Below are 16,538 nucleotides of genomic sequence, written 5' to 3' on the forward strand. Positions count from 1 at the left end.
CTCTGTGAAAGCTAACAGACTGCTATTAGGACCGTTTCCCCCGCCTACCCCGAAAGGAATGACACCAATATTTGGTATGATATGGCTGGGCTGGAGATATGCTTTGATGAACGGGTGCCGAAACCCAGCTTGCGCTTAAAACCAAGAGGGACGTTTGTAGTCTTTTAAGGCAGGGGTGGGCCACTTTTAGGCTAACAGCTGGAGGGCAGAACTCCCATCAGCCCTAGCCAGCAGAGAGGGATCATGGGAGTTGTAGGCCAAGATCTCTGGAGGGCCACAATTTGGCAGATACAGCACATAGGATGGAGCAGCCATTAGACCAGAAGTGGGCAGCTTGTGTACCCCAGATGTTTTGGTCTGCAACTCCCATGAGCTCTAGCCCATGTAGCCATTGGTGAGGGATCATGGGAGTTGTAGGCCAAAATGGCCAGAAGGCCACAAATTAACTCCTGCATTAGACTGTCAGGACAAGTTGGGAAGGGGGACCTGGGTTTAAATCTCGGACGAGGGCAGCTTGATGTTCAAAGCAAGGGTGTGCTGGCAATAAAAGGGGGCAAAGGTTTACCTCTCCCCACCCCTTTTAGTGTTGGCAGATTGTGGATGCTCTGGCCACAATTGTGCCTGAGCAAAGGTGCTGCCTAAACAGGCCGTGTGACCCCTTACTGCCTGCTTTGAAATGTCAACTTCAAAAGTTGGTGTGAGCGGCTGACAACACTGCATTATACGCTCCCTCCTCTTTTCTCCCACAGGGCAGCAGCAACTCTTGCTTTAATTTTTGTGTGAATACGTTGAGATGCTTATTTTAAAGGGGACGCTTTGCTGCCCACAGAAGCCTTTTCTTTTTGTGTGTGTATTCGGGTATTCGTTTTGCAAAAAGGTGGTGGAGGGCTTGACTGCAATTTGTTTCTATAGCTCAGCCTTCTCCGATCTGGTGCCCTCCAGATGTTTTGGCCTACAACACCCAGCATTTGTTGGCCATGCTGGTTTGGGCTAATGGGGGCTGGAAGTCCAAAAGATCTGGAGGGTACCAGGTTGGGAAGGCTGTAGTGGATTTGCTGCGGGAGTGGGGTGGGGGGCAAGGGAGGAAAGATAGGGGAATACTCAACTTATGTCCCCCCTCCAGGTGTTCATATTATTATAGCCAGATTTGTAAAACTATTAAAGTTTAGAGAGTTTAAAAACAAAGTTTAGAGAGTTTGTTTTTAACTCTTAGAGATATTTATGATGTTGCTGTTGTTGTTCAGTGGTGTCCGACTCTTCATGACCCCATGGACCATAGCACGCCAGGCCTTCCTGTCTTCTGCTTCCTCCTGGAGTGTGCTCAAATTCATATTCATCGCATCGGTGATGCTATCTAGCCATCTCATCCTCTGCCGTCCCCTTCTCCTTTTGCCTTCAATCTTTCCCAGCATCAGGGTCTTTTCCAGGGAGTTTTCTCTTCGCATTAGGTGGCCAAAATATTTGAGCTTCAGCTTCAGTATCTGTCCTTCCAATGAGAAGTCAGGGTGGATTTCCTTTAGGATTGCCTGATTTGACCTCCTGCTGTTAACTCTACATTAAAAAGCCTCCTTGAGGTTCTTTTTTTTATAAAGGAAAGCAGGGAGAGTACACATTTCTTAAATAAAAGCAGAGTCTTGTGGCACTGTGGGCAGAATCAGGTGGTTGGTGGTTTGTTTTGGAGCAAGGTATTTACAAATTCAAAGTAGGATAATCCCGATGAACTATTTGGTGGGAATGTATTGGGATTTGTGGAACCTGGAGCGGTACACTTCCTGTATCTATTGAACTTTCACCTAAAGGGACTGTGGCTGCAGTCTTCACACTTATTTGGGGGTAAGCGCCATTAAACACAGTAGGAAATGCTTCTGAGTAGACATGTACAAAGCTATGGTTTTCCCAGTAGTAATGTATGGCTGTGAGAGCTGGACTATAAGGAAGGCTGAGCGCCGAAGAATTGATGCTTTCGAACTGTGGTGCTGGAGAAGACTCTTACGAGTCCCCTGGACTGCAAGGAGGTCAAATCAGTCCATCCTAAAGGAAATCAACCCTGAGTGCTCATTGGAAGGACAGATGCTGAAGCTGAAATATTTTGGCCACCTAATGCGAAGAGAAAACTCTCTGGAAAAGACCCTGATGCTGGGAAAGACTGAAGGCAAAAGGAGAAGGGGACGGCAGAGGATGAGATGGCTAGATAGCATCACGGATGCAATGAATATGAACTTGAGCACGCTCCGGGAGAGAGCGCAGGACAGGAAGGCCTGGCGTACTATGGTCCATGGGGTCACGAAGAGTCGGACACGACTGAACGACTGAACAACAACAAAAAGACATGTACAGGCTTGTGCTATTAGGCAGTCATCCTGTACACACTTGAGAGTAACTGCATTTAAAATCACTGGGACTTCTGAGTAAACTTGCATTGGGTTGTGCTGTACATAAATATTTAAAGTGGAAGATTTTCTTACCCCCTATGTTTTGGGTCCTAAAGCTTATCTAACAGTCCTAGAGTGTCTACCCATTAAGCTCCGTTATGGAATTATGGAATTGACTCTCAGGTATGTATATGCATATTTACCTGGGCCAAGCCTAATTAAGTTTAATGGGGCTTAGTTCTGAGTAGACATGCATTGGATTCCAGTTACAGGACAACCAATACATGTCTACTCAAAAGTAAATCCCTGTGTTCAATGGAGCTTACTCCCAGGTAAATGGCTATGGGATTGCAGACTGGCTATAGGGTACAATCCTATACTCACCTGGGGGTAAGTCCCATTTAACTCATTGGGACTTGCTTCTGAGTAGACATGTATTGGAGTGCACTGATAGCCTTTTAAGCCTTTACAGCGCCACAAGACTTTTGGGGGCTGTTCGTTTTGTTGACTTTCTCCTCTCATCCCCTCAACTCTTACTATAATTCAAATAATACATTCCTATAATTTGTTATTTGTAATTTATTGTAATTCAAATAATAAGTAAATTATTTGGTGTATGGCATTGTAATTTTGTTGCGGACCTTTGCTGAAACATCTAGCACAAAAAAAAAGGAATACTTTTAAGGGGAGAGGCGCTCTGTACATGCTCAGGGGCACGTCCACTTTGTTTGTTTCTATATTCCAGGGCTCAGCCCTGCCGTTTATTCGGAAAGGAGGGGACTCATCCTAGCTCTATTAGAGGGTTTCCATCCTGCCCCGCGCCTCCCTTATCACCTCCCCAAAACCCCACCAAATTATTATAGCATGCGCCACTCTCCCAAGAACGGGAAACGCCCCATCGCATCCCTGGGCGGAGCCACAAATGGGGCTGCACCGCCCGCTGCACGCCGGGAGCTGCAGTTCCCGCGCCGCACCTTCAGCCAGCGCCTCAGGCACGAGCGGACTCCATTTCCCGTCGTCCCTCGGCGCGGAGCGCCCCTAGCCTTTCCCTGCTGCGCGGGGCAGGCCGGGAGCCGTAGTCTTCCACCGCCGCTCGCCCCGCGCCCTCCATTTTGCCGGGGGAGGTAAACAAACTCGCTTTCCCGGCGCGCCCCGCGCTCGCCGGGCTGAGGCAGCGCCGAGGCGGGGGTGAGGAGGAAGGCAGGCCGCGGCCCAGCCGCTCCTCTCACGGGCGAGGGGAGGGTTGTGAGGCGGCCGAGGAGGCGGAGGACCAAGATGGCGGCGGCGGGCTCCGGGGCCGCTGCGGGAGCCGGGCCGAGCTCCGCGTCGTCGTCGTCCTCGTCGGGCGGCGCGGGCGGCGCTGTTGTGGCGGGAGGCGTCGTGGCCGCGGCCGCCGCCGCGTCCAACCCGCGTAAGTTCAGCGAGAAGATCGCGCTGCAGAAGCAGCGGCAGGCCGAGGAGACAGCGGCCTTCGAGGAGGTGATGATGGAGCTGGGCACCACCCGGGTAAGGAAAGCCGAGAAGCGGGGAGCCCGCCCTTCCCGCCGTCCGCCCCTGAGGGGGCACCGCGGAGGAATGGGGGGCCGACTTCCGGTGAGGGGCAGGTATACGGGGGTAGCGACATCCGGTTTGAGCGGAGTGGGGGCGGGAGGGAAGGAGTAGGGGAGCCAATGGCGGAGCCCCTCGCTGAGTCCTGGGGGGGGGCGTTGATTGGGTAAGCTCTTGATGATGTCATAGGGGTACCGTTAAAGGGGGGCATGGGCGGGGGGAGGCATTTGAAGGCAGGGGGCGGGAAGGGGGTTTGTGAGCCTGAGGGTGTAAATAATGGGAGGGGGCTATGTTGGGGAAGGGGGGCTTGTAAATGGGGTGGGCGTAAGGCTGGCTGAGGTAAGGGGAGGGGGCTTTCCTTGGGCTGTGGCTGGATGGCGAGGGGCCTGACTGGTTGGGGGACTAAGAAAGTAAATGGGGAGGGGTGTGTGAGACTGAGGTAATGGGGGGCTTATGTTGGTGAAGGGAGGAGGGGGTCTAAGGGGGACCTTGCAAATGGTGGTGGTGAGGCTGGCTGAGGTTATGGGGAGAGGCTTATCTGGGCGTATGGGGCAAATGGCGAGGAGGCTGAAGGGTGGGGGGCCCGAGGATGTAAATGGGGAGGGGTGTATGAGACTGAGGTCGTGGGGGTGGCCATGTTGGTGAAGGGAGGAGGGGGTCTAAGGGGGACCTCGCAAATGGTGGTGGTGAGGAGTCTTACTTACCCCAACATGGGTTGGGGGACTTGAGGGAGGACTTAAGGATGTAAATAGGGAGGGGTGTGTGAGATTGAGGCAATGGGGGGCTTATGTTGGTAAATGGGGGAGGGCGCTGTTGGGGGGTATTGAAGGAAGTGTGTTAATGGGGGACCGGGTAGCTTTGAGCAGAAGGATGCCCATGTGAGATGTGTGAGACACTGAATGGGGTAATGGGGGGGTGTCATGTTGGTGAATAGAGGAAGGGGCTGGGGGGGCTGGTGAATGGGGTGGTGGTGGTGAGGCTGCTTGAGATAATGGGATGGGGGTTATGTTAGGTTCTTGGGAAGGGGGCTGATTTATTTATTTAAAATATTTATTGGCCACCTTTCAGGGCAGAAGCCCTCCCAAGGTAGCAATAAAACACAATAAATCCATGCAGTATTAAAAACGGTAAATACACAATAAAACAGTAAAAACACAATAGAAAAAGCAACACCAGCTGATGGGAGAGGTTAAGCAAGTGTCATGGGGTGGGGGGAGGAGAAGAGGGTGGTTTTAATCTTAAGGGTGTACATGGGGGGATTGTGAGACTGAATGAGGTAATGTTGGAGGGGGTCTTATATTGGTGAATGGGGGAAGGTACTGAGGTTGAATGCAGTAAAGGGGGGGGGTCTTGGGGTATGGCATGAATGGGGGAGGGTGCTGAGAAGTCAGGGGCGGGGTTTAAGGAAAAGTCCTGGCGGAGTGGATGGTCTCCATAAATGAGATGGGACACAGATGGAGTGGGGAGTGTCTTGAGGCTGAATGAGGTTTTAGATACGTGGTGGGGGTTCAATGGAGAAAAGCTGATGGGGGGGTTAAGCCTTATGCTGTAAAATGGGGGGACACTGTAGGGAAAGAGAATGTGTGGTTGCAGGTGAATGAGTTATCGGGGTGCATGTTTTCAGAATATGGAGGTGTCACTGTAGAAATGTGCTAAAGGGGGGGTTAAGCCTTAGGATATAAAAAGGCAGAGGACACTTTAGGGAAGGGGAGTGACTTGTGGCATGTATGTGTGTGTGCGCGAGAGAGAAGTTGAATGAGATCACGGGGCCTCTGTGGAAGAGGATTCTCAGGTGGTTAAGAGGGTTCCTTGAGGAGGAGGATACATGTGATGTGACCATTTGGGAGGGCCTCACTCTTCAGGGGAGGGGGCCAAAGAGGGTGATTAACACACAGGGATAAGGCAAGGTAGGCTTGGGACTGAGGGAGAGTGAGACAATGGGGAGAGTTAAGCCTTGATTGGTTAATGGGTTGGAGCGCTGCGTAGGGGAGGAGTCTGGGGGGGCATCTGATGGGTGGGTGGCTTGACGTCTGTGTGTGTGTGTATCTGTATCTGGCAGCGCAGGCAGTACAGAGATGAAATGCTTGACAGGACTCAACTTCTGCCCCTTATGAGCATTTGTGCAAATCCTTTCCTCAGATGGACCAGTCCTAGGGTAAGCTGCTCTGTTTGACACGGGCAGGGGGTGGCACTCAGGATATCAAGCATGCATAAGTGCTTCAGCTGGGCGCTGCCACTGGTGGGGGGACGAGGGTGCCTGATCTAACTGGTGTGGTGTGAACCAGCAGCAGGCCTTGTGCGCAGAAAGCAGACTTCATGCCATTGGCTATGTGTTACACGGAGACTTCTCCCATCCTTGCATGTGTTGTGCCCACATGCTTGTTCTTGGTTGCGCATGTTAAAAGTGGCTTGAAGTGATCTGTAGCTGGAGGTGCTCTGGTCCTGCTGCTTGCTTCTCTTACCTCTGTTTGGGTTGTGGGAGGGGAGAAGGCTTGCTTGTCCTTGGACCTAGGCAGCGGTCGCTGACCCGCTTGCCAGGACAGTAGATTGTCTTGTTTTCTGCTTTTTCTCCTCCTGCCGATGCTCTGTCTGTAATGACGCTTGTATTTCAGACCTCCAAAATGTGGTGAACATCTGGAGATGTAAACTGACCAGCAAATATTGTTTCAACAATTGGCATTAAAAAGGGAACGTCTGTTTTGAAAGATGTTGGTGGGAGACACACGCACGCTGATAGGCTTCTTCACTCTCTGGCTTCTGATATTCCCCTTCGTCGCTTGCACGAGGCAAAACGTTGGGCAGACTCCCCCCCTTTCCCTCCCTCCTGTAGCAGATCTGGCCAATGTTGGATCAATCTCCCACGGGAAAGAGGTGGGAACGCTTGTTCCCCAGAGATGGGTTAAAATTAGATTGGGCCAAGGATGAGAAAATGTACAAATGTTCTGGACAGAGGCGATTAAGCGGGATGTCCCGGGGAGTCTAGTTGGTATCGCCTGCCAGGGTTGGGACAGACTGGAGCCAATGGTGGCCATGCCAGGAACTGGCCCCGGCTACATGTTAGCCATCCCAGCCTGGAGCAGAAGCTGAATACAGGAGCCCCCGAGACCAGGCCCTCTGTATTTATGCCAGGCCTGCCCAATCCAGTGGCTTTTCATTGCCACAAATCTGTCTGCTAATTGCAGGGCCTGATCTTGCACACCTCTTCTTGCCTGATGGGAGCTGAGTGTGCACAGCCAATTTCAGACATGCTTGTGGAGAAGGTCAAAATTCTTAGGGGGCCTCCATCAGGTATTCAGGCGCATAAGAACATTAGAAGAGCCCTGCTGGATCAGACCAAAGGCCCACCTCGTCCAGCATTCTTTTCACACGCTGGCCAACTAGCTGCCTGTGGAAAACCCACAAGTAGGACATGAGTGCGATAGCACCCCACCACTTGTGTTCCCCAGCAGCTGGTGCACAGGCATAGACACCTGGGTAATCATTTGCTGGGATATTCCCTCCCCCTTCCCCCCGTTGCAGACATACACATTATTCACACCATCTTCCAGATTCGCATCCCATGTTTATGTGATTCTGTCTGTTCGGCTTCTACTACTGAATCGCCTTGATGATGTGAATGGAGGAGGTGTTGTTGGGAAGGTGTGTGGTATGTGCCTTCTGGACCTTTTGGACTGTGCCTCCTATCATCCCGACCATTGGCCATGCTGGCTGGAGCTGATGGGAGTTGTTGCACAAAACATCTGCAAGGTCCTGAGGTTGGGGAAGACGCTCTTCTCTTTGACCTGGAAGAAACTCTCCCCGCCCCCCAAGAAAACAGCAGAATATCAACTATTTCCCTTGCTTTTAGGATCTGTCAGTGCCTTTGTGGCATCAGCAGCCACTGCACCAATCCTCTTCCCTCGCCATAGAGCTTTTTGCATGCCTAACCCACGTGCCTCGTGCTAAGGAAAGGGACAAAGGAGGCTTCCATGCTCAGAATGTCTAGAGGCAAAGGGGTCAAGAAGGAACGTGCGCCTCCAGACCTGAGCAATAAACCAGTGCAGTGACTCTTTGGCTTCCTGCTGTTTGATGAGCATTTTGCCCATGTGGGGCAAAGAACTCCAGCCCTCTATGAACTAGGCTTGCCAATAAGTTGGTGGAAGTTACTAGCCCATAGCAACACTGAGTAGCCCACCTGCCTACATATCTGTTAGTCATTTTGTGCCAAGTCAGTGGCTTTAAGGTGAGGTGGAGAAAACCCAGCTCTCCTCTAGGTTATGAACAGCTTTCCTTCTTGGTCGCCTAGGGGGAGATGCCTACTCATCCCAGGTGACCAAGTAAGGGGCCGTATGCAAGCCTGCCCTGATCAAGGATCCTTCCCCCGCTCCCGCCCAGTAACTGTTGCCCAAAGCTCTCAAGCCTTATTGGCTCAAAATTTGAAGCTAGCAAATCGTTAACAATATTTACTCAGTCCTATGAATGTTGCTGCCTAAAATATAATGTCTTCCCCCAAAATGGGATGTGTGTAACTAGGAATCCTAACCATTTTTCCAGTTCAGCTTCTGATACCCCTTCAAATATTTTTGTGCAGCTATGAGATCTAGCAACTTTGTTCTTAAACATAACCCAAGATCTCCGCCTCTTCACAGAACTGGGGTTCTGCGCCTGCCACCACATCCAGATTCTAGAAGAATCTTTTGTCACTCACTTCTGCAGTGATAGGCTGGTGCTACCCTGTGTGCGCAGCAAACAGCTGGTTAATTTTCAGCTGGACTGAGGGGCCGCTGGTTTGGTCCGGGCTGCTAATTCCATGGCCTGAGGGGACAATCCTGGGTGTTTCCTAAACCAGTCCTTCCAGAAAGGTTTGTGGCGTGTGCAATTCCCAAGGTAGATAAAGCTGGCGGAGATCAAACCTTGGGGGCTCCGAAAGCAATCTCTCTTGCAACAGGCTGTCTTTGCTGCTGCTGGAGGAAACTGGCCAAATGCCAGTTAACGAGTACTAGTAACTTCGGTGACTTGCTTCCCAGGCCGGGCTAACAGTTCAGTGAGCCAGGAAGATTCCTGGTTCAGATGTCACCGCTGCCTACATTTCACTGGATAAGAGGTGTATTTATGGCACCCCTGAGATTTGCAGCAGGGTCGGATGGGGGCACTTTGACGGCATGAATGCAAGTTTTTATAAACTCACTTGGATCAGCTCCTTTGGGGGATGGGAGTTTTGATCCTCCTTAGAAACATGGGTCGCTGCCTTAGTCCCAGTGCCAGCTCCAGGCTCCTGAGGGCCCTTGGGCAAGACACCCTCAATGCCCCCTCCCTCGGTGAGTCTGCCTTCTCACTGCCATTGTCACCAGCCGCTCTTCCTCCTCCTCTTTCTCATCACTGCTTCCGCTTGCTTGCTTGACAGGCAGAGAGCCAGGGAGCAAGGAGGCCGCGGCATCTCCCGCTCCTCCTCACCACCCCTATTATCCAAGCGACAGGCAGGTGAACAAGCAAGTTGCAATGGTGAAGAGTAGGAGCAGCTCCAGGGCACTCCTGTCAGAGGGCCCCTACTCTTGGCAGCTGCCCAACTATACCTACCCTGGATGCTGACCCTGCTTAAACCAAATCAGATCATGGGTCCATCCACGTCAGTATTGTCTACCACAGCCTTTCCCGGTCCTCCAGGTGGTTTATACTTCGACTCTCATCAGCCCAAGCCTGGTTAGATGGATTTAAATCGCAATGATCAGTGATTTAGATCAGCAAGAAACAAGCTCGATTTAAATCACTGATTTAAATCAAATTTCCCAGTGAAACTTCTTCATATTTCCTGAACAATGGCACAAATAAGCCATGTTAATTTGCAACCAGATAAGAGTATTATTTTCACTGTTTCGTTCTTACAAGCAGGCTTTGCATCTCTTTGTCAGACTGTATATATTTTACATGCTTTCTTTTTTACCTATAGAGGGACTTTAAAACATTCCCATATAGGATTTTTCTTATGACCAGCACCCATGACAGTTAAGGTGAACAGCACCGTCCTCTCCGTGTCTCCTCAGAAATACGTTCTATTGAGTTCAGTGGGGATTCGGATTGCAGCCTTAGTGTGAAAATACAGGAACATCTGCCCTGGACAATGTTGTCTTCTTTCCACTGTTGCTCCTTTCTGCTTCACTCTGTCTTGGCCTAGCCTTGCCCTCACAAAAAACCAAAGTAAGAAAGAAAAACCAAATGCCCATGACGGATAGGTCAAAGCATGGTTTGCTAGTTAACTGGGCTGAAAAAGTCCAATTATAACTTTTTAAAATCAATTTTTAAAATTTTTGTTTTATTTGTATTTATTTTTCTTCACCCTGCTATATTATCCTTCTGTCTTAACTGACTCCTCTGCCTTGCTTGGCCCAACTCTACCACCACAGAAGCACAGGACAGCAATCTTGTCTAGCCTGTCTCTTTGCACATGTGACTTTAGTCAGAGAAACTGAAAGCCCCAAACTTTCCAGAAGCAAGAGCTGTCAGAGCCATTTCGTGAGATGAAAAACTGAAATTAATGACCACGTTTGACTGGTAGGTGACTTAATTTTTATGAGACTGTTAAGTGTAGCTTTACCATGTTCATGATGAGATTCAATTGTAATTATTTTATTTTATATACAACATTAAAAAAGACAAATTTTAATTTTAAAAATCCCATTTTTTAAATCATCAGTTTTTATCCACCTTGGCCCAAGTCAGCATGGCCAGTGATCAGGAATGCTGGGAGTTGTAGTCCAAAATATTTGGAGGGCACCTGTGCCATCTCTGTTAACTGGTAGCGGCTCTCTAAGATTTCAGATGGAGAGGACCTTTTCCTTGCCTTACCTAGAGGTGCCAGGGATTGAACCCAGGACTTCCTGCATGCAAAGCAGGTTCTCTGCAGCAGCGCTATGGCCCTTCTCCTTGTAAAATATAGCCCTGTACCTAAGGAGAGGGCAAAGAATGGCCACTTTTTCAAATCCCTTGTGGGAAACCAGAGGCCGCTGACCCCATATTCTTTCCCATCTGGTAGTCCAATGGCTGTGGGACCCCTTTGACCTGCCTGTCTTCTAGGCCTCAACCTTGTCCGTTTAAAATACCATCTGTAGAGGTGCTGGATAACTTGGAGCATGCGCAGAGTGCATTTGGAGCAAGGTCTCTGAGAGGGGCTGTAGCTTAGCAGTGGAACACCTGCTTTGCCTGTACAAGGCCCCAGGTTTGATACCTGGCATCTCCAGGTAGGGCTAGGAAAGAGTCTTGCCTGAAATTTTGGGGAGCCACTTGCAGAAGCAGTACTGACAGTTTGACTCAGTATGAGGCTGTGCTTCTCCACTCATTCCTCTTGTGGACAGGGTGACAATGACTGAGCCCACAAATCTGAATCAAGGTTTGCTGCCTGGAGAATGCAATTCAGGAAAACGTGAGCCCCAGCGCCTCTTTTCCCAGAGTCTTCCTACGTGCCGAGTAAGGACTGGCAGAGGAAGCGTGAGCCAATCACGGGCCCTTCCATTTGTGCGCATATGGAAGCTAATGCTGGATCTTAACCTGTCAGGAACATATTCTGGAGATGTGCAGGATCGAACCTGGGACTTCTGCCTGCCAAAAGCATATTGCGATGGGGCCCTGGCCCGATATTGCAACTTTACAGTGGGCCCTGACTGGATTTGAGAGTTTGGTGTTGTTTAGACAGGCCGTGAAAGCTGGAGGGCGCCTTCTCACAGTACAATAAGCCGGGATTCTTGTGAATCCTGGCTTATCGTGAACGTTTGCTTCCACTCTGCTGCTGCTCGCTAGCAACTGTTCAACAAACCAGGAAGGGGTTATTTAGTTTGGGGATGTGGCACCTCCAGCCCATGGAGGTGCTGCATCCAGCCCGTGCGGAGCTTCCTGGGGTTCCTCCAGGGGGCGCTTTAGCACATTGCTCCCTTTACAAGCCCGGATTCGTAAGCCAGGATTTGTACAGAGAATGATAAGCCAGGATTCCCAGTTCTGATGACACGCTAAACAAACCCATCCTGGTTTGTCTAATGGTTTGCCAGTGGAGAAAAGCAAAGCGAAAACAAGCTGAGTGCAACAGCATTCAGCTTATTCACGCTAAGTCAGGGGAATCCGTGCAAACGTAGTCCCTGCGGGGTGGCACTTAGCTTCGTTTGTTTCTATCATTTTCTGTGCTATTGATTGTGCGGGTATTTATTTATTTAATTTCTATACCGCCCAATAGCCGAAGCTCTCTGTTGTGTTTTTACTTGGATGGGTTCATTTTATAATGCTGTTTTTTAAGATTTTGTCCTCTTTGAGGACTGATGAGAGATGGAAATTGGGTGATATATCTTTGGTATGGGAATGTGGGTTATAGTACCAGTAGCCCACAAACTCCAGATGCTTGTACATGTTATCCTGGAAGTGAGAGGAGAGAGGAGGCGCATCTCATGCCTTCTTCCTCATAGTGCGCAAAAGCATCTTTAGAATTGGGCTGCCGCTTGCATCCGCACCTAAGAAGAGCCCTGCTGGATCAGACAAGGCTTAAATTGGTGCCCTACTGTGCATTTTTAGAATTATGACGCATTTGTGAAAATTTCCAGGGGGGCAGCCCTGTTTGCTGTTCTGGGCTCAGGTTGACAGTGGGGTGGAAGTTATTGTGGTCCTGGTGGAACGGTGTCAGGGTCCCTTGCCCATGCCGTGACGTCTGAGGGAAGCGGATGGTGTCCACGAAAGCTTATGCCAGACGAAATGTGTCAGTCTTTAAGGCAGCGCTGTTGAACCTCTTTCAGCCCGAGGGCCAAATTCCATTTTGGAGAAGCGTTCAGGGGGCTGCATTCCAGTGGTGGGCGGGGCCAAAGGCAAAAGAGGTGTGGTCAAAATACCAAAAATTCCAGCATATTGTACCTTAAATGCTCATACTTGCCAGGAACTGAACTTTAGGAGAGGCATTTCGACCTTTTTAGACCTGGGGGAAAATGCACAAAAGCCTCGAAACTGCCATTTGATCGGTGATCAGGCCAAAGCGAGCATGGCCCAGGGAAGGGTACGTGGCTGCCTGGAGAACTCCAGCAGGCTGGATGTGGCCCCTGCCCCTCAGGTTCTGCAGCTGTGGCTTAGCTAATAGCTTTTGGTTGTTACTCTGTGAATCTGTCTAGCAGTCCCCGATTCTTTGAAAGCTGCTGGAGCTAATGCCCATCATGGCAGCTTTTGCCCCAGTTGATCCTGTTGCCTAATGGACGTGAGCGTCGTCGGAATTATGCAGATCAAGCATGTTCGCGTAGGTGTCTGTGGAGTGGTGCTCATCGCTTTGCATAGTTTCTCCTTCCTGAGAACTGGATACCTTTTGGGCAAGAGAACGTGGGGGCAAAAATGGGGAAATGCAGGAAGACGAGGGTAGCGGAGGTGGGGGTCAGATGGCCGGCATGATAAGTGTCAGCTGGCGGGGGTAAGGGGGAATTAGTCACTTGATGCTTGGAGCGCTCCCTCTCTGCTATTTTATTAAAGGACAGTGCTGGGTGTTTTGCAATCTCTGGTGCATTTGCCCCAATTCCTGCGGTAGGTCAACTTTTATGAGGGCCTGTGTGGTACCCCCAATGTGCTGCCATGGCGATGCGGGTGATCTGGGAAACCCCCGGTTCTCTCCTTGGCTGCAAACCTGCTGGGTGGCTGTAGGCCTCAACCTCGACCCACCCCTTTGCAATGCAGGGATAATGATAACACCAGCCTGCCTTGCAGGGTCATCAGAAGGATGTTGGCTGAGGTCATGACTTGAGAAGCACTTGGGCTGTTCTAAAAGCCCTGTTTAAATCAGGCCTGGAGATGAGCTGCTTCCCTGGGCCAGGTAAGAACTCAGGTGAGCAGCACTGTACATTGATGAGATTTTTTGCTCTCTTCTCTGCGTCAGCTGCAGGCCCAGAAACTGCGTTTGGCACATAGCCGAGGACCTTACTACGGTGGTTCACTACCCAACGTCAACCAGATCGGGAGCGGGGCTTCTGAGTTTCAGGTAATCGGTGCCCGAGCCCTGGGAAGCTTCTAGTCTCCCTGGGCCCCCTGTAATGCCCTCCCATGGCAGGGAGTCTCTCCTGAATTTGGACTCTCTTCCATGCTTGGCCTGAGGCAAGCCTTTATATAGCCTTCTCCAGGTGGGTCCAAATTAGGTCCGGGGTCTTTTTTTTCCTCCCCTTAACAGGGCTCTGGAGGCTTTTAAGCCAAGTGACAGGTAGGAATCCAACAGGGGCTGCTTTCCCCATCACCATGCTGGGAAAAATGTAGCCTGTTGAATTTCTGTTCCAGGCAGCTGCACACAAGCCCTGCAATAGGGCTGCACAACCTTGTGCACAGTGGTGGGGTGGATCCGGTTTTCTGTGGTGTCCCTGACAAAAGTGGGGTTGAGGGAGGGGACTTGGGTGGGTGGGTGGATTCTAGATCAGTTGCCTTCCTGGCCTGTCTGCATGTATGTGTTTGTGTCTCCTTTCCCCCACTCTGCCTCCCCTTGCCCCCCGCAAACAGAGAGGTGGTGGGGAATGGTCTCTCAATTTGGATCAGGGCTTGGGATGGGGGGGAATGCTTGAAATTCCAAGAAGAGAGCATTAAATTTTTACGTGCCAGCCCTGTTGGAGTGTCTGATAAACATCGTAAACTTAGTCGAGTGCCTCCCTGTGTGGGCTGTGTGTGTGTGTGTGTGTGTCTCTGTGGGGCACTGTCGATGAAAGCTGGACCACCCGGTGTGTTTGCAGTGGGGTGGGGTGGGGGGAGACAGGTTTTTGCCGGGGTTTACGCTCCCCCCCTTTTTGGCATAAACTGGGGGACAGCATGAGAGTAAGTGAAGGGGTGCAGTCAGGGAACACTATTATGGGTGTGGTGGTATCTCCCCCCCCGCCCTCCACTTATCATAGCCAATAAAAACTGAGCCTGCTCCTGTGTGCATAGCCCTGTCCTGGATTTTGTTTCTCGACTGCACCAAGAGTGGGACCGAAAGTTGGGAACTTCCTCCAAATTCCTTGAGCGCCAAGCCTCTGAGTGTTCTCCCCTCCTGCCCCAACCCCAGCCCTGCTTTGGGATCTTGGTTCTTAACTTCCCCTTAATTCTGCTTCCCCCCCGCCTTCCATGTCTGTCCAGGGCCCTCTCCATTCGCCGTTGGATTCTGCCCGTGGCACGCGGCACCACGGCTTGGTGGAACGGGTGCAGCGGGACCCCCGGCGGATGATGTCTCCTCTCCGCCGCTGCATGCGTCAGATATCCTTTGGCCTTGCCTCCTTCCCCCCTGCTCCGTGGTCCGTCCATCTATCTGGTGGGGATGGTGGTTCGTCCCAGCTCTGGGGGATTAAAGAGCATTAGCAAAAACTCTCTGCTTTGGGGCCATCTGCAGAGCTGGGTTTTGTTGGCAGCAGCACCCCCCCCCCTCCCTCCCCACGCTCTGAGCCTGTGTCTTCCTTAACCCTCTCCTCACATCGACAGCTCCCCCTACAGCCCTGCGTACCTGTCGCCTCCCGCCGAACCCAGTTGGAGGAGGTAAAGTTTGCTTTCGTTGAGGGGTGAAGTGGTTTCTCCCCCCCCCCCCCCCGCTTCTTCCAGGCCCTGTTTAGATCCCGGCATCCTCGCTTGGCACAAATGGGGATGGAGAACACAGCCAGTGCTGTCACGTCAAGCTTCCGTCCCAAGCTCCCAAAGTCCCGGGTTAAGACTGGCTATACATTTTGCAATGGGTTTGGGCCCCTCGGAAGCTGATGTAGAGTGGGATGATTTGGCAGGTGGAACCCTCCCTTGATCAGTATCAGCAAGTTGCCCACAGCTGGGGTGTGGGGAGGCGGGGTTGGCTCCAGCTACAAAGCACCACCTGCCTCCCTCCGGCCCCCAACACTGTGGAGTTCTTCCCCTGGTGGCCTTCCTGGTGGCAGGTGGCTTTAGCCCAGAGGTGGGGATCCTCAGGCCCACGGGCCAAATCCAGCCCTCCTGGGTTCCCAGTCTGGTCCCCTGGTGTTCCCCAGAGTGCCGCGCCCATGTCTCCCGGCCACACCCCCTTTCCCCAACCACCGGTCATTTGGTGGTTTTCTGGCTGTTGTGTAGCTTTCCCCCCATTCTAGACGGTGGAAATGCCTCTCCTAGGGCCAACTTCCTGGCAGTACGAGCTTTCAGCCAATATATGCTGGTGTTCCTTGTATTTTTGGCCCCGCCCATGACTGGAATCCGGCTCCCCCCAGAGCTTCTTGGAAGTTAAATTTGGCCCTTGGGGCTGAAAGAGGTCCCCACCCCTGCTTTGAGCCACATGCCGTCTTCAATTTCCCATGTTGCTCCAGGGTAACATTTTCCAGGGCACTCTGGAGCAGTCCCGGCTGCTGCCACCATGACCTAGGGAGTCACACGGGCAGGAGTGCGTTCCCTCCTGCCACCGCCTTGCAACTCTCCCTTCAGAGTAGATTTTCCAGGCCTTGGTGTTGACCTTGATATTTCAGGGTTTTAGCCGCCTCCATCTTTGGCTTTCCAAGGGAGCATCCAAACGACGTTCTCCTCCTGCCCCTCCAGTCTGGAGTGGTACAGTCTGTCCTTTACCACCCCGTTCTGCTGCCTTGTTGGAGCAGGCCTTTTGCCCAAGACAGGAAGGGACTTTCAAAATCGGTTTCCTCCCCCAGCGTTGTCCTCTTGCAGCCTGCAGCAATT

The 16,538-nt window shown here is 51.5% G+C and overlaps 1 protein-coding gene across 2 annotated transcripts in view; it reads left to right on the forward strand.

Annotated features, from left to right (window-relative positions):
- Nucleotides 1–2,952: 2,952 nt before the first annotated feature.
- Nucleotides 2,953–16,538, forward strand: part of CRTC2 (CREB regulated transcription coactivator 2) — a 38,755-nt gene continuing 25,169 nt past the window's right edge. For both annotated transcript variants that reach the window (XM_084823903.1, XM_084823904.1), the window contains exons 1-4: nt 2,953–3,878; nt 13,783–13,884; nt 15,000–15,116; nt 15,331–15,392. In XM_084823903.1, the coding sequence (XP_084680029.1) occupies nt 3,648–3,878; nt 13,783–13,884; nt 15,000–15,116; nt 15,331–15,392 (512 nt within the window). In that variant the 5' untranslated portion in view covers nt 2,953–3,647. The remainder of the gene's footprint in view (nt 3,879–13,782; nt 13,885–14,999; nt 15,117–15,330; nt 15,393–16,538) is intronic.

Source organism: Heloderma suspectum, chromosome 17 (genome assembly GCF_057233095.1).
Source record: "Heloderma suspectum isolate Gila_16-S chromosome 17, 16-S_ref, whole genome shotgun sequence".
Lineage (NCBI taxonomy): Eukaryota > Metazoa > Chordata > Lepidosauria > Squamata > Helodermatidae > Heloderma > Heloderma suspectum.